The 25,157-nt window shown below is 36.5% G+C and overlaps 2 protein-coding genes across 2 annotated transcripts; one reads left to right on the top strand and one right to left on the bottom strand.

Moving 5' to 3' along the window:
- Positions 1 to 1,092: 1,092 nt before the first annotated feature.
- On the bottom strand, positions 1,093 to 19,435 carry LOC135692878 (complex I assembly factor ACAD9, mitochondrial). The gene is made up of 15 exons (XM_065211214.2): positions 19,028 to 19,435; positions 17,155 to 17,251; positions 15,692 to 15,793; positions 14,619 to 15,154; positions 13,077 to 13,152; positions 12,600 to 12,670; positions 12,305 to 12,421; positions 11,724 to 11,781; positions 10,990 to 11,060; positions 10,235 to 10,314; positions 9,609 to 9,726; positions 3,319 to 3,396; positions 2,624 to 2,752; positions 1,925 to 1,997; positions 1,093 to 1,429 (listed from the first exon to the last, which is right to left on the bottom strand). The coding sequence occupies exons 1-15, from the start codon at positions 19,316 to 19,318 to the stop codon at positions 1,335 to 1,337; spliced, it is 1,992 nt and encodes a 663-aa protein (XP_065067286.2). The 5' UTR covers positions 19,319 to 19,435; the 3' UTR covers positions 1,093 to 1,334.
- A 55-nt stretch (positions 19,436 to 19,490) lies between these two features.
- LOC135692883 (large ribosomal subunit protein eL20) lies at positions 19,491 to 23,817 on the top strand. Its single transcript, XM_065211220.2, has 5 exons — positions 19,491 to 19,574; positions 20,653 to 20,832; positions 21,735 to 21,864; positions 22,760 to 22,869; positions 23,684 to 23,817. The coding sequence occupies exons 1-5, from the start codon at positions 19,566 to 19,568 to the stop codon at positions 23,774 to 23,776; spliced, it is 522 nt and encodes a 173-aa protein (XP_065067292.1). The 5' UTR covers positions 19,491 to 19,565; the 3' UTR covers positions 23,777 to 23,817.
- Positions 23,818 to 25,157: the final 1,340 nt, after the last annotated feature.

Below are 25,157 nucleotides of genomic sequence, written 5' to 3'. Positions count from 1 at the left end.
AAGCCTTTCTCGTGAACGGCACATGAAAAAGCCACGGTTCAAATACAACACCCTGAATATCACAAAAGCCGCCGAAAGAGGGGACAAATTTCCCCAAGGCCCCGGAGTCTACAGGGCCTCATAAAGCAATGAATTTTGTTTTGAAATGTTCCAAAATATGATTACGTTTCATGCACTGAAAAGAAAGACTTCAATATAAATTTAAACAAAAATTGTAACAAGAACTTGAGCCAAAGACCAACATCTTACATTAACTCAGCAACAGGCTAATAATGTCTGAGGAATTTCAAAATTGCATGAAAAGAAGTAACATTGCACGTCGCGCTTAAGGTTATTTTGGGGGTCCTCCGCTGAAAAAGTGCTTAGAGCATGAAGCATTGGATAATTGCCAAAAGGTAAGCAAAAAATCACACAAAGGTGTGGACTGAAAGAAATGTGTGAGGAAGATTGTTCCGTTTAACTGGCTCAAAAAACCTTTGGTACAACAAAATTTGAAATGAAAAACACAGAAGGGCAGAAGTATGTCATACAGAAGTACACTTTGCCCTATATGATACAGAATACAAGCTATGAATAATGAGACAATTCTGTATCCAGTTGCGGATTGATAGTAATGCCAAAGGGAGAATGTTGCGTTTGATGGTTCACTGTTTTGGACCAAATGGCAATCGCTAAACCCTCACGTAGTATGAGTACTTTGGACCAAAGGTACTGAGGTTAGATGCGCAATTTTTCAGTTTATTTGCACAATTATGTAGAGTAAATGCTTATATGATATTCAAGAAATTGTCTAAAATGGTAGGGTTTACTTTTGTGAGGACACGGCTCCTCAGTGGTTTAGACAAGTTCTTTGCTGCGACAAAATGTTCCTTTTTCCTCTTAAATCCAAAATTTTGTTTCGAATTTTATCTCATTTTAAAAGCCATGAAGTAATGGATATGAAATGTATCAGTTTATTCGATGATCGTTTGAAGAAAAATATACTCAAAACAACTCCTTGGTTTTAGCTATCTCTCATAATTCACAATTGTGTATAAGAGCAGTGATTTACCACTTTAGCAGAAAGCCATGCATATCACAAGTTATGACAACTTTCAAAATTTCATAGTTACTCTCAATTCTGCAATGAAAATTCTTATATACACTGGAGATTTTACAACATACCTAAGAGTTTAACGGTATTATTATTACGTAAGGCTTTGAGTTAGAATATGGTATAAAGACGTTAAAAAGACGTTAATTAACACTCAAGTATTTGCAAGGGGGAAACTAACTACAAGAAAATAACAACTTCGATGCATACGTGTGTATAAACTAAGGTTAGCCATTAACATTCAAACAGACAAGGGATGATCGACAATTTGACGCCCAGCTTTAAATATTTTATCTGCTATTATCTCTAGCTCTTCATCACCATTAACGTTAGAACCTGTAAATAAGATTAGATTTCACTAAGCAAACGAGCTATATCTCAAGAAATTTGTCCATTATTGACAATGCCTTACTTTATTATTACATGATACCGGTAGCTCTAAATAAGAAATAAAATCACAATTCTGATAATAAACCACGCTCAAGGTCTGTCTCCATGGAGAGAAAAACTTAAAAGGCAATCGACCAATACAGAAGCGACTAAGCGTCTGGCCAATCAACTATTGGCCAATCAAAGAAACGTGTATGTATCATGCTAATTGATTGGCAAATTCTAATTGACAGATGGCTAAAGCCAATTTGATATCTGTTGATTGCTTTCAATATTCTACTTCTAAAGCTATCGTTCTTTTAAACTGTCTTTTTATCTCTTCAAGACTACAGAGTGAAAATCAACATATCTGCAAGGTATGATGCCATTTCTTGGCTATTTTATGGAAAAAATTCAAATACTTCCAGCATTCTATGATACACCTTGGGTGTAGGTACTAACCTTTTCTAACTTGATCCAAAAGAATTACATTCTTCTCAAACACCTCTTTGCAAAACCTTTTCGCAAGTAAGATCTGCACACAAAAATTCAACAGAATTCAAGAAATGCCATTCAACACATTTAAAACAGCAATTCAAGTTCTATTCACGAGTTCCTAATTCCTCATTTCAAAATTAAAATTTTGTCGATTTTCAATAAGTCAATTACCCCTGGCCTATACAAAAACATTAAAAACCTTCAAGTTTTGCTAAAATTATTCTTGGATCGAATCAACCTAAAAATTCCTCAAAACATATTTACAGCACCATTTGAAGTTGTCTTAATAAAATTCTAGTTCATTATTTCACAATAAAACTTTCATCACTTTTCAAAAAATCTGTCAACTCAGACCTATCAAAAAATTTCAATTTTGAAAATTATTTCTCGCTCCAAACAACCTAAAATGCTTTAAAACACATTTATAACACCAATTGAAGCTCTTTTAACGAGTTTCTAGTTCATTATTACAAAATAAAAAATTTCGTCAATTTTTCAAAAAAAATCTATGACCGAGGACCGACAAAAAGCGCAAAAAACTTCGAAATAAAAGATAATACTTTCCCCTAGAAACAATATAAAATGCCTTAAAATACTTCTATAATACCATTTTAAAAGGTATTCATGACTTTCAATCTATGAATAAAAACATTAAAAGCAAACCTCGTCATTTGCAGTTCCCTTTCCATTCTGTTTAGCGTCTGTTGCCCTTGACAACACTGCTGTCATGGCATAAAGATGAATAGCTACATCAGCCATCCTTTTTAGCAATAGCTGCTCGTGAATGATTTCCTGGAAAAACATTAGGTTTCTTTTATAGCTGCGAAAAAAGCTGAGGTACAGCGAGAATCTTAATGTACGGGAACCTTCTTTGTATAGGCATTAAACAGATAAATTTTTACAGTCAGCTGAAAGGGTCTCAAGCAAGGTAACAATCCCGTACTGCATAATATCTTTATATTAAGGATCTTACACAGTTCTGGTTACTCTGAGTTCTTTACTCAGTTAGCTACACAATCTTTTTCGAAAATAGCGTGGGACGTATTGAATTGATTGATGTCTTGTTACTGTACAATACACTGTTCAAAGCTGGACAAAAACAAGACAAGGAGTGACAGTAAACACTATAAAAAAGGGAGGTGAAAGCATAAAGAAAAGACAAGAAGTGGAAGGATAAATCAAATGAAAACAGTGAATAAAATAATTCCACTATAAAATAAAAGAACTAAAATTTTCTTTTTTCATGGGTTGTTAGCCACTACATAAAATATGGCAACTATTTAAACTTTATCTTATACAGTTTTTAGTCGGTACAGAACTTGAAAATGGCTTTGAAAAAAGCAAACATTATATCATACCTTTCCATATTTCTGTAACAATTTTTCAGAAGTTGCTCCGAATACTGCGATATTTTTGCCAAGCTTTTCTGCACTGTCCTGGAATAAAAGGTAAGAACTTACATTGGTAAGAACTTATATATAAGGAGACTATTTAAGCAGTGGCGTAGCGTGAGCGCAGAACTTAGGCATGCGGTAACATAAAATATACGGCTATGTTGAATAAATATAATGGTAATTTCAGTTTCTAAAAAATACAAGCGGTAATTAATGATAATCGTTATATTAAATTTTGATTTTGAAAGTAACAAATCATTTGTACTCTAATTCTAATCAATCAAGGTGTCTATTCTTTGCATCAGAGGCTCCGACAGAGGTTGGAAAGTGAAGGGGGGCCAAGGGAAAAATTATCACCCATGCGAAAGTTTTTGAAAAAAGCTCAAATGTTTAGCAAGAATTTTCAGAATAACTCCTAGCGCTAAAACTGTTTCGCAAAAGATTTTATTCTCATTCATATTCCTCAAGAAAAGGCATCACCTAATGCCCATCTAATGTAAGAATTTTTTATGCTATAATGAAGCTGGGGATTCCCGCAAGAAGGAGCTTTCCACATTGCGAAATTGTTAACACACTTATGGAGGCCCTTTAAGATATCTATATACATAAAATAAATGGAACGAACTCACCGCTTGAGAATTCAATCAATAGACAAATCTTTCATTTCTCTAACTCAATTTCATTCCTCGATCCTTACGAACTCAACTATCACACCCCATAACAAAACTAAAATCAACTAAACTGTTTCCATGGATATCAGTTAATGTGCAGTGCAATTAGAAACAACAAAGAGTATTTAAAATGCGTTAAAACAATGGTAATTATGTGTGAACAATAAGAGGACGTGAAAATGCATATAAACAGAATACTAATGAGAACAGTTCACCACAGAGCTCCCCCCCTAGAGAGCTAGTGCGATAAAGCGAACGATAAATGTCATAAGTAAGGAAGTGTTAAAGGTGCAAAAGAGTAAACAGATATATTCAAGTTACGAATAAAAACGGTCTGGAAAATGAACATGACGTCCAGAGCGAGTTTTACGGATAGGTACATCGGACTCCTTTGGAGACGGAGGAATAACAGTTTCGTCACGACTCTTAACTGGAGGAGCAGATATATCAATGAAGGCTGGCTTTAACCTGTCCAAACATACCGTATCCTGTTTTCCATTGATGTCCAGTGTATAGTACTTTGGAAAACGACGAAGAATCCGGAACGGGCCACGGTAAGGAGGTTGAAGGGGAGCTTTGACACTGTCATCGCGAACGAACACATGAGTGCAGGACTGCAAATCAACAGGAATGTAGGAGCGATTTGTATGAGACCGGGTTGGCGTAGCTTGTAGCTTTGACATGTACCGACGTAAACGGTCAACGTAATTTTTCGGATCTAGAGAAGCCAAGGATGATGGAGCAAAAAATTGATGAGGGAGACGAAGTTGTGTTCCAAAAACGAGTTCAGCGGGGCTGCAGCTAAGGTCTGATTTAAAAGAGGAACGAATATTAAGCATTATCAATGGAAGGCAGTCAGTCCAATTAAGGCCGTTATCCGATGCTTTCAAGGAAGACTTCAATTGACGATGAAAGCGCTCCACAAGACCATTAGCAGAAGGGTGGTATGCAGTTGTATGGATGTGGTTGGTGCCAAGTTGCTGGGTTAAACATCTAAATAAGTTGGACTGAAATTGAGCACCACGATCCGTAGTTATGGTAGAAGGAACACCAAATATCGCAATCCATCGTTGAACAAAGGCGCGGGCAACAGTTTCTGCTGAGATGTCTGGTAGTGGTATTGCTTCAGGCCAACGCGTGAAACGATCGATACAAGTGAGAATATAACGGTGACCTTTGGAAAGCGAAAAAGGGCCAACAAGATCCAGGTGAACATGATCAAAACGTACGTCAGGACACGAGAAAGTGGCAAAAGGAGTAACGGTATGACGTTGAACTTTGGAACGTTGACAATTAAGGCACGATTTGGTCCACTGGCGAATTTCCTTGTTCATGCCAGGCCAAATGAAACGCTGCGTAATAAGTTTTTGTGTGGCACGAATTCCAGGATGTGAAACAGAATGTAAACTATCAAAGACAGCACGACGGTGGAGAGCTGGAACATATGGCCGAGGATTTCCTGTAGAAGTATCACAAAGAATCGTTTTGTTCGACAATGGAAGCGGAATGTCACAAAACTGTAAGGATGTGGATGCTTTGACCTGCGAAAGTTCTTCATCAAATTGTTGTGCATCAGCAAGTTGGGAGAAATCGATCGATGAATGGATAGAATTAATATCAAGGCGTGACAGGGCATCAGCAACAGGGTTTTTAATACCCTTAATGTGTCGAATATCTGTTGTGAATTGCGATATAAAGTCCAGATGTCGAATCTCCCTAGGCGAATGACGAGAAGATGCTGAAGAAATGGCATGTATTAGAGGCTTGTGATCCGTTAAAATGAAGAACTGACGACCTTCAAGAATATGACGGAAGTGGCGAATGGAAAGGTATACTGCAAGTAATTCTTTACCGAAAGTACTGTACTTTGTTTCCGATGGTTGTAATCGCTTTGAGAAAAAGGACAGAGGGTGCCAGGTACCATCTATGTATTGCTGAAGTACGGCACCAACCGCAATATTTGAAGCATCAGTCATCAGACTGTATGGAGCTCTAGGGACTGGATGGCGGAGTAAAGTTTTGGTTGCTAAAGTAGATTTGACAGCCGTAAATGCGGTACAGGCAGACTCAGAGAGGTGAAAAGGCTGTTTTGTGTGACGAGCATTTAGAAGATCAGTTAATGGCTGCATGAGTGTTGCACAGTTTGGTATAAAACGGCGGTAAAAGTTGACGAGGCCAAGAAATTCACGTAGCGAGCGTAATGATGTTGGAGGCGGAAAATCTTGAATAATTTGAACTTTGGAGGAGAGTGGGCTGATACCGTCAGCAGAAACATGATGACCCAGAAAATCCAATGAAGCAGATCCAAATTCACTTTTTGATGGATTTATGACAATGCCGTAGTCTTGGAAACGCTGAAAAATTATACGGAGATGATGTAAATGCTCCTCTGCGCTAGCACTTGCAATTAGAACATCATCGATATAGGCATAGACGAAATCAAGGCCCCGCAGGACCTCGTCAATAAAGCGCTGAAAAGTCTGTGCAGCGTTTCGAAGGCCGAAAGGCATACGCACGAATTCGAAAAGGCCAAAAGGTGTTGTTATGGCAGTTTTTGAAATGTCGGATGGTTCAACAGGAATTTGGTGATACGCTTTAACCAAGTCGATTTTTGAGAATATATTTTTACCATGCAAAGAAGAAGAGAAATCTTGTATGTGGGGTATTGGGTAGCGGTCTGGGATGGTTACGTTGTTCAATGCGCGATAATCTCCACAAGGTCTCCAGTCACCTGGGGTGGGTTTTGGAACCATGTGAAGTGCAGAAGACCAACTACTCTTTGAAGGACGAATGATGCCTAATTGAAGCATGTGATCAAATTCCGACTTGGCGATAGCAAAACGATCTGGAGCGAGTCTTCGTGGACGACAGAAAACAGGTGGACCCTCAGTGCGAATATGGTGCGTCACAGTGTGTTTTATGGCAGTTTCTTTGTTTGAAAGACGAACAATGTCTGGAAACTCTTTTAGAAGATCTTGATAAGGCGTAGCCAGAGTCGATATCGCAAAAATGGGACAAGGTGAAGTGGCTGGGGTTGTAAGGCCTTGAATGGTGAGGTTAGTGTTTGTGTCAAGAAGTTTGTGGTGACGAAGATCCACTTTTAGACCAAAATTGGCTAAAAAATCGGCACCAAGGATTGGACGAGGCACGTCAGCGAGAATGAATACCCATGGAAAAATACGGCGTAAACCAAGATCTAAAGTGACTGACTTTTGTCCATAAGTTGCAATAGGTGTATGATTGACAGCTTGAAGAGTGATCTTTGATGGAAATTTACGCTGTTGTGAAGAAGGTGGAAGGACACTAACTTCAGCACCTGTATCAACAAGAAAACGAGTACCAGTCTTTCGGTCAGTAACATAGAAAAGACGACTGTGAGCGGAGGAACCAGACGAAGAGGCCGCCTCTAATCGCTGGTGGGACCGTTTCCCAAAGACGATGAGCGAAAAGAACATGGTGACTGACATTTTCTTGCATTAACACCAAAACGCCAATGGTACCAACATTCAGAATTAGGGTGGCGAGATCGAACCAGATGAAAAACTGGAGCGACGATAAGGAGAACGACCACGAGAGGAAACTTGAGATTGTAAAGCCTGTACAGCAATGGTTAGCTGAGAAATTTGCTCTTGTAAATCGCTTGTTGAAACTGAAGGTGTGGCTGTGGCAGAAAGGGGGGACAGCAAAGGTGACGATGAAGTAACGTCTAAAATCTTATCAGCAAGAGTGGCAAGTTGATCTAGGGAAATTGTATCAGCAGAGGAAACCAAGATGGGTTGAACATTAGTCGGTAAACGTTCGAGAAACAACTGACGAAGAATACGCTCCTCGAGCTCTGTATTGCCTAAAAGCTGTCGCATTTTGCGAAGAAGTTGGGTGGGTTTTCGATCACCGAGTTCCTCTGCTACTAGTAACTGATGAAGACGTTTTCGCTCCGAAACAGACGTACGCTTGATAAGCTCGGACTTGAGGTAGTCATATTGTTGAGAAGTTGGTGGATTAAGTAATATGTCGCGAATCTCTTGAGCAACTTCTGGCGGAAGCATGGAAATGACATGGTGATATTTTGTCGATTGAGATGTAATATTGCGTGTCTGAAACTGAGCCTCAACTTGTGCAAACCAAATAGAAGGATCGGAAGGCCAGAACGGAGGTAGCTTGAGACTAACAGAAGTGATGTTCGTAGTGGAAGTTGAAGGAGTTTCAGAGGAAGTTTCGGGAGTAGACATGATGTTGGTGTGTGAAGTAAACAATGGCGCAAGGATAAAATCAAACGTAAACAAATGCAATGAAGACGTCGTGGTTACCAATTATGGAGGCCCTTTAAGATATCTATATACATAAAATAAATGGAACGAACTCACCGCTTGAGAATTCAATCAATAGACAAATCTTTCATTTCTCTAACTCAATTTCATTCCTCGATCCTTACGAACTCAACTATCACACCCCATAACAAAACTAAAATCAACTAAACTGTTTCCATGGATATCAGTTAATGTGCAGTGCAATTAGAAACAACAAAGAGTATTTAAAATGCGTTAAAACAATGGTAATTATGTGTGAACAATAAGAGGACGTGAAAATGCATATAAACAGAATACTAATGAGAACAGTTCACCACACACTGCAGAGCCTAAGCGAACAGGAGCAACAGTTTCTGCTCATTTTTTACTCTCATAGTTAACGAAGATGAAAATAGTGAGCTGTGAGAGTTGTTAGAATTGAAGATGCTTCCATGTGTAAAGTTTCAGAAAGTTAGTCCCGGCAAATCATCATGTATTTGGCAAGGCTTGCGCTCAGGTCTACCGCATGCCCTGGTCCGTAAATTGTGACTATACTGGCGCAAGCCTTTTGACTTGAATTACGGAATGCGGATCATGACAAATAGACTCTGACCCCACTTTGACGAAACTTTTTCCCTTTTCAACAGTCACAAAGTAAAGAAAGGGAAATAATTGGATTTGAAATTATGTATCACGCAAAGAATATTCGCAAAAAGCAGCTTATAGGTAGAAAAATGTTGTGGATTATCAAATATTTGGGAAGGCTTGCGCTCAGGCCGACCGCAAGCTCCAGTCCGGAAAATTCTCACTTCTCTCAGAAGCTTCTCTCGAGTTGTACTGAAGCTGCACTGGAGCATCACATGTTTCACTTATTTTGGACAGGCAAAAAGAGTGATGTGGAGGGGCTTCAGTTTTTCAGATTTTTCGAATTTCATAATTTTTAGCGATCTGTTTACTTGGAAAAATAGCCAATTGGGGCCAATTGGCCTGTTGGCGCTAGAGTTCACCGCATGCTGCTCATGACAAGAAAGAGAAGCCGTTTATTGCGGAAACTGGTATGCATTGAAAGTGTTGCAAGAATTTTAGAATTTGTCTATAAATTTTTACGCTTGCGCCGCAAGCGTAGCATACATAGACGCTACGCCACTGTATTTAAGGCAAACACGTTAACAGACACAGTATCATTTTTGACTAAACAACAGAGTATTCTAGAGTAAAGAGAGATATCGAAGGTTGCAAATCAATCTTTCAATGCCATGCAACAAATCTTTTATATCTGTGAACAGAAACAATATACCTTTAATGCTTCATCGACTCCAGGTACCTCAGTTTTTGCCACGCCGATTGAATTCTTGAGGCGATTAGAAACAAGCCTATAGACAATCCCTGGAGCTTTAAGTGGGTTGAGAAGGGATCTAAAGAAAATGAAGGATACTGATTAAAGGATTAGGCACCAAATAAGAGGAAACTGTGGAAAAAATTGGATCTTGAAACGTAGTGTAGAGATTGCTATACAGTTTCCTCAAATCGAGCTGCGTTCTAAGGGGCACAGTTGTCAGATGGTTATTCATTGGGAAAATTGCAGCACAGTGTTTATATAGATCTTTTCATCTTATTCGCCTAGCTTACAATCGTATTTTTTCTTATGCCGAAATAGTGGAAAAGCAGTTTTTAAACCACATTGAATTGTATCCTACAGTATCTATCCTTATAAGGAAAGATCAAAAATGAGGGGTGTTGGCCCTCATTTATCGGGATTTGGCAACCAGACAGGTTTTATTCAACAGTCTTATTGCTATACCTGACCCATAAATGTCAACATTAGCAAAGCTACAAGGTTTTTCTATCAGCTGCAGGAAAACTTGGTTTTAAGTTATGAATCTACAGTGATCATTTAGCGTTAAAAATAACCATCAGACAGACCTCATCATCTTTTTAAGCTCCTTTCCAGCGTGTTGCATACCAGTCAGAGCAATAAACATCCTTAGAATTTCATTCGTTCCCTGTTGGTAAAAAAAGATAAATTCTTTGCATGGATCAATTTCTAACGAACCCAGGAAAATGCTGCTATGAAGATGTAGTTACGAGGATTATGTTAGAGAAGGTTGAATACCAAACCTCAGAAGCGAAGAAGTCAAATTACAAAATCAATTTACATTCAGCTTCTCCTTCCTGCCTGTAAACAATAACATTAGATTGGAAATTGATCTTATAGCAAAAACAGAGTAAGGCCATGGCGATTTCGAAATGAGGGCTTACACTGAAGGCAAGTAAAGTAAGCCAAAAGTGGAGATACTCGCGTATTTTCACCTCGCAATCTATTTTAATTGCAGTAGTCCTAATCGGTAAACCAGCTGTTACAATTGGAAATCAACGATTTATCAAAATTATTCCCACAAAGAGGGGTCCTTTAAAACCCCTACTGATTGGGGCCCATCGAGCTGCAGCCCGCCCCTGTCCCAGAATGTCGATTTTCTTTATGTTTATAGCTGCTTTGTAAATAAATCGAGCGCATGGGTTGTCAATTCTGCCAAAAAAGGAGCAGCATCCTAACGCCGTATTTATGCAACAACTTTTTAGGTAGAAAAGCAAAAACCCCTCAAGATCACTAGGTGTTTTTGTGTCGAATGCAAGCTCCGAGTGACATAAAACAATTGTCTCTGTGTCCGGTTACATACCTCGTAAATTAAAAGAATTCTGGTATCACGTAAAATTCTCTCATACGGATATGTCTTCATGTATCCCATCCCTTAAAATATAAACAGAGATGAGCAAATAATGCACAAAAAGAAGGTTTTTGTCAGAAAGTCACTGAGTCAAGTTTCCCCCTGGTGCAAATTTTAGAAAATATTTACCTGTTTACATCAAGTCATTAGATATTATGGGTTAAGACATTGGGAGGGGGGGCAATGGTTCCTTCCAAAAAACATAATAAAGATGAAGCTGAAGAAGATAGCTGTTAAGGACAAAAACGAAGGCAGAAGAAAAAGAAAGGATAAGAAGTAGAAGAAATAGAAGTAAAAGAAGGACAAGAAATAGTGGGACAAAAATGGAAGCTGAAGAATATTGTAGAAGCAATTTCACTTAAGTCTAAATAAAAATGGATTTATTCCTTTAGCATTCGAAACCTCATGTTAGGACAGGAAACCAAGATATCTGCTCCAATCCTTCAATATTTTTCTTAGCGAATCTTTTGGTGCTATCAATCAAGTAGCGAAAAACAAGGGATACAGAGAATTATTTAAGTTTCTTCGACTAGAAACGTCGTTATGCAAAAATGAAAATTGTTAACAACAAAAGACAAGCATCAACACAAGTGGCAACCATGACGCAGCCAAATAAGAACAAGTTGTTTGCCCCCTTCAAATTCATATCACTTTCGTTATAAACCATATTGAGCCCCATAGCCTACCTCCAAGAATTTGCAATGCCTCATTAACACCACTCCAAACGCCTTCTGATCCGTAGACCTATTTCAAAGAAGGATCATCAGCAAAGTGAAATGCAAAAAGAATAATAAAGGCATTTTTTTGGCTCAGAGCTAACAGAAAGTCCAATAATGACTTTGTAACAATTTTTGTAGGCCAAGAAAGTTTCCTCTTCAATGAGGATGGAATCAAATAATGTGTAGCAGTCGAAACAATGCCACAAAGAAGCACTGAAAAGTGACAAATATCTTGTGAGATGAAGATTACTAAAAACTTAATGAATCTTCTTTAGATTAGGCAACGAAAGCATAACAAGCTGTACAAAATTATACTTGTGTGTCAAAATCATTAAGAATAGTGCCAAAAGGAAAGCCTATAAAAGACAAAGGAAACGAGAAAATTCACTTTTGTTTAGGAGAGAGAGAGAAATAATCAGAGGTAAAAGAGTGGGGTTACTAGCAGACCGACGAGTCAAGATTAGATAATTTACACCGATTACCGATTGATGTTTATGCTCTAAATGAAAGAGAAAGGTAACTAAGAAATTTGCAGGTCTTTGCTTCACCTTGCACATAGCAGCTTCTATTGAGCAGTCGTTTTCACCCAAGTCTATCATTGATGACGTCATATAAGCCATTGACTCGATGGCATATGCAGAGAGAGACATTCTGGCAAACTTTTCCTAGAGGAAAAAGAAAATAGGGCTTTTTGGTAATATGAATTCCAGAATCATTTCGTGTGGAAAACTAGAAATCTATTCAAATAGAAATTATAACCAACACAAGATTAAAAGATTCGTACTTAAATGTCGATGGGACCAAAGGAACAAAAGGACGTCAAAATTTTCAGAATGTACGTACTTTGATTTGGCCGAATTCTGATAATGTTTTTCCAAACTGTTTTCTTGTTGTTGCATGTTCAGATGCCATAGCTAGGGAATGAATAATTTTCATCATCATTAGTGCAAAAGTATGCTAGTTCTAAGCTTGAAAATTTTGCATCTAAAACTATATTTGCTTACATGTAAAATGTGTAGAATTTATTCAAGCAGATAGTTGTTTGTGGATAGCAATAACGATAACAAAACGAGTTTTGATAAAAGATTATCTAGCAGTGCCAAACAACCATTGTAACTTGAATTATGATTTAAACTGGCAATATAATAAAAATGCCTTAAACGTATCAAATTAGCTTTTAGCGTGAATATGATTTTACAATGAACCTAGCATTATTCTTCGTTTTAGAATCTTTACAGTTCCTACAAACCAGTGCTTATGGGCAAGCCAGGAGGTTGCTGGAATATAAGATAAAGACTAGATTCAAAGTAAATGCATCACCTATTAACCTTCTGAGGCCACCGGCTGCTCCTGCTGCCATTCCAAAACGACCACTGTTCAGGATATTCATTGCTACCTATGAAATAGGAAATTGAAAACTCGAAACAAGATAGCCAATAAATAGACAATGGGCAATTAATGGTTTTATTTACAAACACTATGATAGATAAAACAGGGCAGCTCTAGTTTGCTATAAATGTTATTTATCACCTATTTCTATATTCATTCATTCATTCATTCATTCATTTATTTATTACTATCTAGTTCAGGACAATGAATAGCTGTGCTTATCCAGCAGTGCCCTGGTCTTTCCTCTTACTGTGGCCACAACTCGTAAGTCCTTAACCTAAAATTACAGAGAGCTGGCGACTCTCCTCATTCTAAGTGAATTTGCTCAAATCAGTGTTCTGAACAGCAGACCCATAGAGATCTATTTACTGCGACCTTTACCACTGAGCTATTCTTGGTACTTCAAGCTAGCTGTTTGACGTGATAATCGGATACGTCTACAGCCTGCCTATGTGGTGTTGAGAGGTTCTGAACAGAGTGGCTAACATAGTGTTCATTAATAAAAGATATTGCTGACATCGACTATATCCAATACCAACGACTTCGAACTGTCAATATATGGAAGGATTTCTCAATTCCCGTTCGTCTTAAGCATCAGAATAACTATATATATATAAGCTGCTCTCTATTTAGATCACTTGCTATCGCAAACAAAGAGCAAATATCGATTTCCTATCAGTGTTGGAGTGATATTAAATCTGTCGGTTATGAATGTCGTTAAGCTAGAAAATGGGGGTGGTTATCAAATGACATCGGGCATGATGGACGAGGTGTGTGGATGATGTCACAATTTTCTTCATATGTTTTTTGTTTGTTTGTTTGTTTGTTTGTTTGTTTGCTTGTTTGTTTTAGTGCCATATCATTTGAGATCTTTCCAAATCTAGCTAATACATATGTCTAAAGATAAATAATGTAATGTTATAAGGCAAAGAAAACTTAAATGTTTTAAATTGGAGGCTACATAGTAAAAAATTGATAATCGAACAGCTACCAGATTTCCATTAGGCCTGAAATTCGACAGTGATACTAAGAACCGTCCAGTTTTACATACCATGGTTTCTCTTGGCAGGTATTGCGATTACAGTTTAGACTGTCTCACTGTTTGATCAAGAGTTTGAAAATATCTATGTTAGGGAATTTATAAAGTCGTCCAGCAATGTCTTTGTAATGTAAATTCTACTTTACTACGTCTAGCAGGTCGAGATGGTTTTGCCACTTCATATATCGTCAATTCCTTTAATTCAGGCATGCTATGTTTGCCTATGTACAGTAGATTTTCGCTTTTTGCTAGGTTTCATCGATTGTGCTTTATTTGATATAAAAATTGGTAATTGAGGAAATAAGGCACCTGGATTTATATGCAGAGAAATGTATAAGGTAGCAGAAAGAAACCTACAGTTCTGAGTAAAATAGCTAATATATAAAACTTAAATTTCGAAAGTCATTTTTGCTGAACTTTAAATTCAAATTTACCTTAAATCCACCTCCAACTTCCCCAAGGACATTCTCAACAGGAACTGGGGTGTTATCAAAATAAAGTTCACATGTGTTTGATCCTCTTATGCCTAGTTTATCTTCAGGTTTTCCGCTTTCCAGCCCACCAAAAGCTCTTTCAACTATAAAAGCAGTCACTTTATCTTTTTTGTCCCCTTTCTTGTCAGTTACTTCTGTTTTTGCAAATACTGTGAAAACATCAGCCCATCCTCCATTTGAAATCCAAATCTTTGCGCCATTTAGAAGAAAGTGCTTTCCATCAGGACTTAAAGTAGCTCTTGTCTGAATTGAAGCTGCATCACTCCCACTCGAGGGCTCTGTAAGAGCAAAAGCAGCCATTTCCTCTCCAGTAGCAAGCTTTGGTAGATATTTTTGCTTTTGGGTATCCGTTCCAAAAAGCAGTATTCCTTTCAAGCCAATGGATTGGTGAGCCATTAGTGTTGTTGAAATCGCAGGGTCACTACAAATTGCTTCTACAACTCTTGCATATGCAGTATTGGAGAGGGCAAGTCCACCTAGCAATAAATTCTTTTGATAAGTTGGTTTATCACATTGCAGTGTAACAAACAAGAAAAAAGTGGAACACTGCATTTACTAGCTTCTTGCTTGATAGTAAAATCTAGTACATTCAGCTTCCTAGAAACAGGCCTTGCAAAAAGAGGGGCTTCAGCTCGATCAAGCGCCTCCACAGGTGCCTAGAAAGTTCTAGGAGCTTGATTGATCAAGCACCTAGCATGTTTATGCTGTCTAAAAACTAAATGCAAAAATCAAACTTTCTGATAGTTGGTGGCTCCATAGCTTCAAACAGAAAGAAAACAATGAGTACCACAGCGAGTACTGATTTAGAACAGAGAAATAGATTTAAAAAAATTTGCATACTGATATTTCAACCTGGCACACAGATTATCCATAACCTTGATAGTCTGATTTCTTTACTCACCAAACTTCAAAACACAGCAATGTAAAAAATCAACAAACTCTACTATGGTCACAAGAAGATACAATAGCAAAAGTGATTAGGAAATGATAGTTATCACTTTGAGATAACTCACCAAAATCTTCAGGGATCTGCAGTCCAAAAAGTCCCATTTCACGCATACCTTGCATTATATCTTCTGGAATTTTACTTTCTTGATCAATCTTTGTAGAGTCAACTGTTTAAAAAAGAGACAAAACTTAGTAAGTAAGTATGGCATAAAGATTTCTCAGTAAATGCAGAAACATAGATAGTATGTATAATTGAGAATGTCTCAAAAGACACACAGTTACTTGATGATCCCAATAGGCATGAAACTCTTAGTAGCAAGTAAAAAGGATTCTGATCTACATGCAAAAACCATCATTGATATTCCAAACTTGTGTTTCATGCCCTTTTCCCTCTTTGCTTAACAGTAAATGACACAATATATTATTGCTTAAAGAGATAAGAAGTGGTGTAATAACTATGAATGTAAGTTAATTGTACCAGGAAAAAATAATAGACTTAATGAATAATGACACTTCGAGCATAGCCTGTTATCAAGTGGAGCATATCATTAAATCTCTATAATTTATTCCTGGTACAATTTACTTACATTCATAGTTATCACATTAATATATTGTACCGCACGCAATCTAGTATATTTATAAAAATGTTGTCTTTACAAGCATCATGTTTCTTTTGGAACATGATACAGTAAAAGCCTGTGTAGCAGTAGCACCTCTTTTTCCTTATTTCATCAAATGAAATTTTAATAGTAGGAGGTGAATTTCAGGTTTTCATTTAGGGGGGCCGGGCCAATGATTTTCTGATATGGCCTTGGAGGGGCTGTTGGCCACTTTAATTATTGTCAAATATCCAACAAAAGCACAAGATTTCTGACAAGAATGTGATTGGTAGGGGACACAACCTGTTTAGGCCCCCACAATTTCTCCCATTGGAAAATCACAGGCCTTTTTGTTTGATGTGAGCGATCACTTGCAATCATGCACTCATGCAAACAAAACCAGGTGAGAGTTTGATCGCTCATGCAAAATGGTAAATTGTGGGGAATAAATGTCTCATCAATTAACACATCTCTAGTCATCTTTTGTTGCCCAAGTAAGCGACACAGCCAATACCAAGCCAGTAAATCAAAACTCAGGAAATATAAATAAGCTAAATTAACCATATCTCAACGGAAAAATGCAACAGGTTTGGAACAACATTTTGCAATCATCCAGCAATAACGAATATATGGCTTTTGTGATGTAGATAAAATTTAAAAAAACACATTTTTATTGAGTACTTCTTAGAGTGCATTAAAGATCATTTGTAACCATTTGTTTTCATTTGGTATTGCCTTCAACAAAAGAACCTTAAAACAAAATCATATGTTTTTATAAAAGTTATGGACGCTATAGCATTGTTGATTATTATTATGAGCTTTAGAGTGATCACTCCTACAAGAGAAATCATGCCAGCGCTGGGTAACTTGTGTGGGCTTCTTTTTATGAAAAGGCCTGCCATGAATATGAGTGAATATCCAATATTTACCTTTTTCAGTGAAAAACTTCTCTACTGGCTCAACCAATGACTCAAGCAATTTGCTCTGCTCCTCGTCTAGCGCTTTTGGGTATGGTATGACTTTTTCCTAGGAAAATTAAGTCTTTTTTTTAGAAATATAGCAAGTTTGAAAATGATCTATATTTGTTTTGACTTGGTTTTTGCAAATTTTAAAAAGTAGAAACTAAACAAACAACTTTTGTTTTTTGATAAAAAACTTGTGAACATTTGTTCTGACAAAAACACTGCTTAGGGTAGATTATGCGAGTAAGCATTTTGTCAACTGCATATTTTGACATTAATTAAATACACACTGTCCTTCATAGCTACACTGAGTAGTATCAGAAATGCAATGAATAATAATAGTAAAGAAATATAGTAGCACAGTAACCAATATCTTATCTTTCTCTAAATTGATAGCAAGAAATCTCTCTAACAACTATCATTGGAATAACTTAAATGGAATTGTAAGTGTCATACAAAGTGAGAGTTCACTGAAGTCCATTCCCACTAAGGATTGCACAAAGTTAAACTTACTTGCTAAGTAGTTTGTTTTAAATGAATAAAGGGAAGAAAATCTCAGAAAAAACTCTTCTGGCCAAGATAGGATGGTGAAGAGCCCAAGAAAATACCAGAGCCATATGATACCAAAATCCCAGAAAATAGCAGAAGTTTTCTAAACTAATTTTGATATTTGATCTTGGAATTGGTATAAACTATCAGCTGTACTTTAAGGTTAACAACATATTATCTTTATTTTCAAGAATAAAGATTGATCAAACCGCTTCTAAATCAAAACTAGGATCTACAAAAATATGTCAACATGAAATAAAGCATCATATGCAGTCAAAAATAAGTGGCAAACACTTAATTGACTGGGCATTGTACCTAAAAGCAATAAGTTACTGTTCAAATAATGAAAATCTGACTTAAATTCGGCAAGGAGAGAGAGCCCAACAATTTTCAGCCTCCAAGATTTCCAAGAGACAAAGCACAACTGCGCGACATATATCCGAGCTTGTTCTTCAAGGAGGGAGGAAACTGTCTCTAGCGGCAAAAGTTGCCATTGGGACGCGACAAGAAGCATGTGTGCCATGTCACAAACCAAAACATTTGGTCGAACTTTCAGACTCCTTAATATGTCTATATGATCACCAGGGCTTTCTGCTCTCAAAAGAAATTGTTCTGCATAGTTTACTCCAATCGTAAGATTAATGCTAGTTTCATCATTTCCAAGTGAAAATTTGAAAATTTTTAATTAATTGGAAAATTAATTTTCACTCTTAAAAATAAAGATAATATGTTAAACTAAAAGTACAGCTGGCAGCTTTTACCAATTCCAAGACCAATATAAAAAGAATTAGTTTAGAAAAAATTTCTGCTATTTTCTGGGATTCTGGAATTCTATGGCTCTAGTATTTTCTGGAGCTAGGTGTCAGGATGGTTGTTCTGACCCACCTAAAAGCTTCCCATTCTCAAATGTCTATGCAGCTAAAACAACAACTTAATATACAATGAAGCTTGCATGCCACAATAAAATGATGACAACAGTAACACATAACCAGATCTTCCCTTCATTTCAATGTGGCCATCAACAATTGTATACAAAACAGTAGAATTACGCAAAACTATGCAGCTCTGCTCTTTTGCTTAAATGTTGCTGTGACTACAGTGGCACAGTCTAGTCAGTTCTGAAAGTTCCAATGACAAAAACATACTTAAATAAAAAGGGTCCAAAAAAGCAAACACACTAAAACGTATTTTCTACACATTTGGCTATGCAAATTCATATTTGATGACAAAACTGATAATTCAATAGACATTAAATCTTATTTTGTCGTTGAGCATCAAAAGAAGCAAATACCTTGTTGAATTTCCCCAAAAAGAGGTCCTTTGCAAAAGCACTTTTTTGTACAGTCTGACTAAAATCCCGTTTTGAATTGCTAAAATTAGAATACAGGAAGGGTGTAGGTCCATTTTTATACGCTGAATTGCACTTAAGCAAAACTACTCTTGTTCTTCTTGCCAAAACTCCAGAACCACATCGTCCACAAGTTGCATAACTTCGGCTGTAAAACCTCCATGCACCCTCTTTCGGAACGCAGTCAATCAGTCTTGTATACAAAAAATCTAAATTTGAGATCCTGGAATACATTTCAGCTAGTCTTCTTTTTAATAAAAATGAACGAACGATCTTTTTAAAATCTTTTCTTCTGTTTTCTGATATTAGATTTTGACTGCACTTTGACCCTTGAATTTGCGCGAACTAAAATAACGTTGCTGTTGTTGTGAGCAAGCCTCGTATCTATTTTCAGTTTTGGCTCGAATTGAATCATGGGATAAGCGCACTGCTTTCTGGGAGTTTCTGCTTTCTGATCAGTCTTTCTATCCTCGTGTTCAAAATGGCTTCGGTAGGTCCCTGTAGAATCAGCGAAGTTTTTTCCATGTTTTGTAACGATAATCTCACATTTACTTAAAAATATGAAACAGAAAAGGATTTTCATAGTAAACGTAATGCACTTTTTCACTTTTGTGTAATTTGTTCCAAATAAATTTGCTACAGATCGAGCCTTAAAATTGGCAAACTTGTGTGGCACTTGGTTTTGTGGGATTTAGGCCGGTGGAACTTATATACTTGATGTAGGTCAATAAAAAGAATAAGTTGTCATTTTCATACACTACAGTTTATGTAAATTGACTGCATCATATAAGGTGCTTCTTTAACAATTTTTCCAGCCATCACTTCATTTCAATTCATGTATTTTTTCTGCAAGGCATTATTAAATTAAAATAATGTAAAAGGATGCTACCACAGCTAGATACAATTCTTAGAATAGGAATATATAATTTGCAATACAATTAGCACCAGTTAAAGCATTTTTGCTAAAGAGGTTAAGTCAAATGATGCTTCACATCCTTAAAGAATCTTTTGAAGTGTCTTTTCAATAGACTTGTATCAGAAATGTATCAAATGTTTAACTGTTGTTAAGCGATAAACATACTGTTAAACATATGCTAGATAAGCAAGGAGCTAAAAATAATTCAAAATTCTTTATAGAATGAAATGAAAAATCATTGAAAATCAAAATATGATTGCAATATGTGTGTTCAAGTATAAGTATTGAAAAATGCTTGCAAGGAATTTTTTTGGAAACTGAACTTAAAACAGCATGCATCTTCAGATGAATTGAATAAAGTTAAGCAAGTCAATTGGGCAGAGGACAGAATGTTTGTATCTGAGCCTCAATTATTGCTTGCAAAATTGATATCATCTAGATTTTGATGGGTCATCTCTGCAATGATTTGATCTTTTCTTGGATGATAACATTATTTATTGTTTTCTTAGACTGTTGATGATTTTATTATCCTGGACATGTCAAAAACTATCCTTAGATCTGTCATAGAACTTTTCATCAAACTCATCCCATTTTGTCTGATTTTCAATACCAAATTTTTCTTGTCTTTTAATTTTCAACCATCCTATTACAGCTCAAAGAGTACAAGATTGTTGGCCGCCATTTGCCAACTGATTCTGCCCCAAAGCCTGCTCTTTATAGAATGAGGATTTTTGCCAAAAACAAGACCATTGCTATTTCCCGATTTTGGTATTTCCTCTCCCAGGCTAAGAAGGTGAAGAAAGCAAGTGGGCAAATTGTTTGTTGTCAACAGGTAAATATGTGCTTTACAAAATCTTCCTGTTTGTCAAAAGCAAACAAAAGCAAAACAAATTTTTTTTAAATGAAGTAGATATATAGCAAGAAACAAGAAATATGCCATCTCACATTTTTTGCAGAGTCATTACACCTTTGTCAGAATTTCCCAAAAGCGGCATCAAGCACTTCAACCAGATTAACTTGCTCTTTAATTTGAGGGCTGTGTCCCAACACAATAGGCCAGATATGCATAATGTTTCCAGATATCATAATGAATCCAGATATGAAGATGTGCATTTTATGCATAATGTCTTACTGTTTCCTCCTGTTATTTCCATTTAGGACAAATAGCTTTCTTGTTGAAAAGCTTTAGGTAGAAATGATTTTTAATGATAAAATAGATGCAAGACAATTGGGCAGAGGTCAGTTTGGCATGTCATAGCTGAAACTCAATTATTGCTTGCAAAATCAATTTCTTATCTAGCAGAATGAAGAGTTTGTTTCCTTGCAAACTTAGTCTGCTGGATTGGGAACATTTTGTCAATGAATTGTTGTTTGCAAGTTGTCTCAGGCTATATTAGTAGGTTAAACAGTAGTTCTATTTTTATCCTCTCCACAGCATCCCTGCTGTACAGTCTTATAGATTTGTATGAAATATGTATATTTATTCTCCTACAAGCAAATAATTTTTATGTTATATACCGAATTTATTCGATTATAAGTCACCCTTGAAAAACACAATAGGATGTAAAGTTTTTCTCTGTTTTGAAAGGGAAATTACAAGTATACATACCTTGGTACTGCTTTTTATTCTGTCTACTTTTTTGTCCATTTTAGTTTTAAATATGTATATATATATATTTATTTAGAATATTTTAAGTCAGTTTTTTTCTTATCCATTGTATTGAAACTTTTTAGGTACATGAGAAAAACCCATCATCTGTGAAGAATTTTGGTGTTTGGCTCCGATATGATTCACGAAGTGGTACCCATAACATGTACAGAGAATACAGAGACACAACAGTTTGTGGAGCTGTTAGCCAGTGTTGTAAGTATATATAAATATATACAAAACTGTAAGACATTTTATGCATAATGTCTTACTGTTTCCTCCTGTTACTTCCATTTAGGACAAATAGCTTTCTTGTTGAAAAGCTTTAGGTAGAAATGATTGTTAATGATAAAATAGATGCAAGACAATTGGGCAGAGGTCAGTTTGGCATGTCATAGCTGAAACTCAATTATTGCTTGCAAAATCAATTTCTTATCTAGCAGAATGAAGAGTTTGTTTCCCTGCAAACTTAGTCTGCTGGATTGGGAACATTTTGTCAATGAATTGTTGTTTGCAAGTTGTTTCAGGCTATATTAGTAGGTTAAACAGAAGTTCTATTTTTATCCTCTCCACAGCATCCCTGCTGTACAGTCTTATAGATTTGTATGAAATATATAAAGATTTATTCTCCTGCAAGCAAAGAATTTTTATGTTATCTACCGAATTTATTCGATTATAAGTCACCCTTGATTATAAGCTGCAGCAAATTGGGTTCTTAAAAGATTTGAGCTGCTCTTGATTATAATCTGCATCAACCAAACCATACAGAGATACTTGGTTTAGAAAGGTGTACCGAAAACTGATAAAAACCTGAGTATGTACTTATACCAAAAAATTGCCCCCCATAAGTTCAAGCAAAAACAATATTGTCCAGAAGTATTTCTTCCTCATCTTGGACATTATCAACCTCAGCTTCAAGGAAGCAGGAAAGCTTGGCAGGATTTGGGCAAAGCACTGTAAGCCACCCTCTTTTATAAGCCCCCCCCCCCCCCCACTGATTATAAACCACAGCAAATTGAGCCTACACATAATTGAATAAATACAGCTTATATTTGAATGAATACGGTAAAGCCATTCAGAATTATTGAAATGTAAAATTATTAAATTTCAGATTTGGATATGGCTGCACGTCACAGGGCCCGTGCCTCATCAATTCAATTAATCAAAGTTGAGGTGATTCCAGCATCAAAATGCAAGAGACCAAGCATCACTCAATTCCATGTGAGTTGACACATTAAATGGTCATGTTTTGTCTGCAGTGTTTGCTTTGGATATGTGATAGAGGATGGTTGCGGTCATAATAACATTAAAAAATTTTAATATTTTTTACACAAGAGAGTTCAGCAGGCAATGTTTTTAAGTTAATTGTCTAGTTAAGTTAAGTTAATTAGTATATACAGCAGTTAATCTAACTGCATAATAATTGAATTTCCCTAGAGTGATTGCTCTTCAAATACGCCTGTGCTTGTATTCTCTACTGAACCACAAGGAACAGTTTTTATGGATCTGCTAGCCATACTGAACTGAATCCACAAACAAATTAGAACCTTGTGGAACTGTATATAGCTATAGTGTTAGGTTTATTGGTGCCCAATGGCTATTATTAGAGATTAAAACAATGTAATATCTTGCTTTTGCATTTTATAAGCTTGTATGGCGTGTGACTCCAGCTTAATCTTTGGCAAATCTTAATTTCAAGCAAAACAAGTTCTTTTGAAGGCCACATTGAAAAACCCCATTTTTAGAAGCTGCATTAAGGGATTGTCAATTGTTAAGCTATTTCAGTTGAATGTAAATAGTTGAATAACTGGCAATTTCCAAAATTATATTTTTTGTTACAATCTCCAAAAGTTCAGTATTGTACAAAAAGCACCAGCAAAGTTCAAGTTTTTATTTTGCTTTATTTATTCTGTCTGCTTTATGATGACTGATAACACAAGTTTTTACCCTGTTTTAATTTTGTATATTTGATCTTGCCTAGCTTTTTACACCACTTTTTTTCTTCATACAAAGTTTTGATATTTTTGTTCCACAGAACTCGAAGATCAGATTCCCACTGACTCACAGGGTTGTCAAATCGCAGTTCAAATCAACTTTTGTTGCCAAAAGACCTTCCACATTCATGTAAAAGATTCTGTGAATACAGAAGAATGTGCTTCAATATTCAAATTGCCTTTTTCTGTTGTTGATCTTCAATTGATTAATTCCTTTAAAATGACAACCAAGCAATTGTTCTAATGTTCCATGGATCAAGGTTAACAATATTCCTCAAAGAAGAATGAAAACTTCTTTAATTCGGTGACAGCATATGGGAAGCATATGGGAAATTGTCTCTTTGTTTTGGTAAGGGGAGTTCTTGTCATTCTTTTGTTTTGCAGAATTCTTGTCCATGTGTATTGATCTCAAGTAACAAACTAGGTAGTATTGTGTCATTTTTTAATATTAACTGATGGGAACAGCATTGTTAGAACAGTGGTACTGACCTTCTGCATAGAAAAAGACTATTGTCTTGACGATCCCCTGTTTGTCTAAGCTTATTAGGATTCAATCAGACAGAAAGTGGCGCAAAACACACTGCTGTGGTTGCCACTAGTCCTTGACTTCTGTTTTTGTCCATTACCAGAGATGTTATAGCTGAAATTGTCAGTACTGTCCAAATCTGGTTGTCTCTAAACCAAGTCATTTATGGTCTCTTGCCTCCGTCTTTTCCTGTTAGCAGTTCGCTTATTCTTATAGCGGAAACAATATGCTTCCTGGGGTCTTTAAGCAAAAGAACGCAATTATTTTTAATTCGCTAATGGATGTCCCAACCTTCTGCAGTATCTACTTCTTTGTTTGTATTTCTGTTGAGTTTATCCTTAGAAGGCTTATTCAGGCAGATGTTTAGAAGTAGGCCAAAATATCTGGTAAGGATTTTCCCATTACCTTATGACTTGGTGGTTATGGTCCTCTGTTCTTAAGCTAGAGTTTGTCGATGTCGCATGAATCAAGGCGACTAAACAGATATTTCAAACAAAGATATTTCAAACTCGTCTTGCCTATCAGATGACGTTAAGGATGTTTCAGAATGCTGATTAGCATACGAAAGTTCAATTGGGTTTTTGGTTGAGCATTCTGAACAATAAGTGTTGCATAGGCTCAGGGGCGGATCCAGAGCAAACTTGAAGGAGGCGCTGAAAAATTGGTGGTGGTGGGGGCGCTGAAGAATTTTAAAAAATTGATGACGAGAGTACGCTGTATGCAACATTTTAGATCCATTTTCGGAATAAACAACATAACTTTGAGGTAATCCTTGAAGCAAATTAACCTATCGGTCTCAGAAACTTTTTCACCTGATTCTCATTCTTCAAAAGGGGCGTACAATTTCTAAAAAGGGGGGCCAGACTTGCTTCAACTCGTCGAGGGAGGGGCAACTGCCCATAGTTGCCCCCTTAAATTCGCCACTGCATGGGCTGGTAATTTCGTCACTTTTTTGACGAATTTGATACACATTCAGTCCTAGGTAATAA

The sequence above is a fragment of the Rhopilema esculentum genome, chromosome 3, assembly GCF_057945365.1.
Source record: "Rhopilema esculentum isolate cy_ngs chromosome 3, ASM5794536v1, whole genome shotgun sequence".
NCBI classification, from domain to species: domain Eukaryota; kingdom Metazoa; phylum Cnidaria; class Scyphozoa; order Rhizostomeae; family Rhizostomatidae; genus Rhopilema; species Rhopilema esculentum.
Note: the sequence above shows the minus strand (reverse complement) of the source record. Positions and strands in the feature narration are given on the sequence as shown.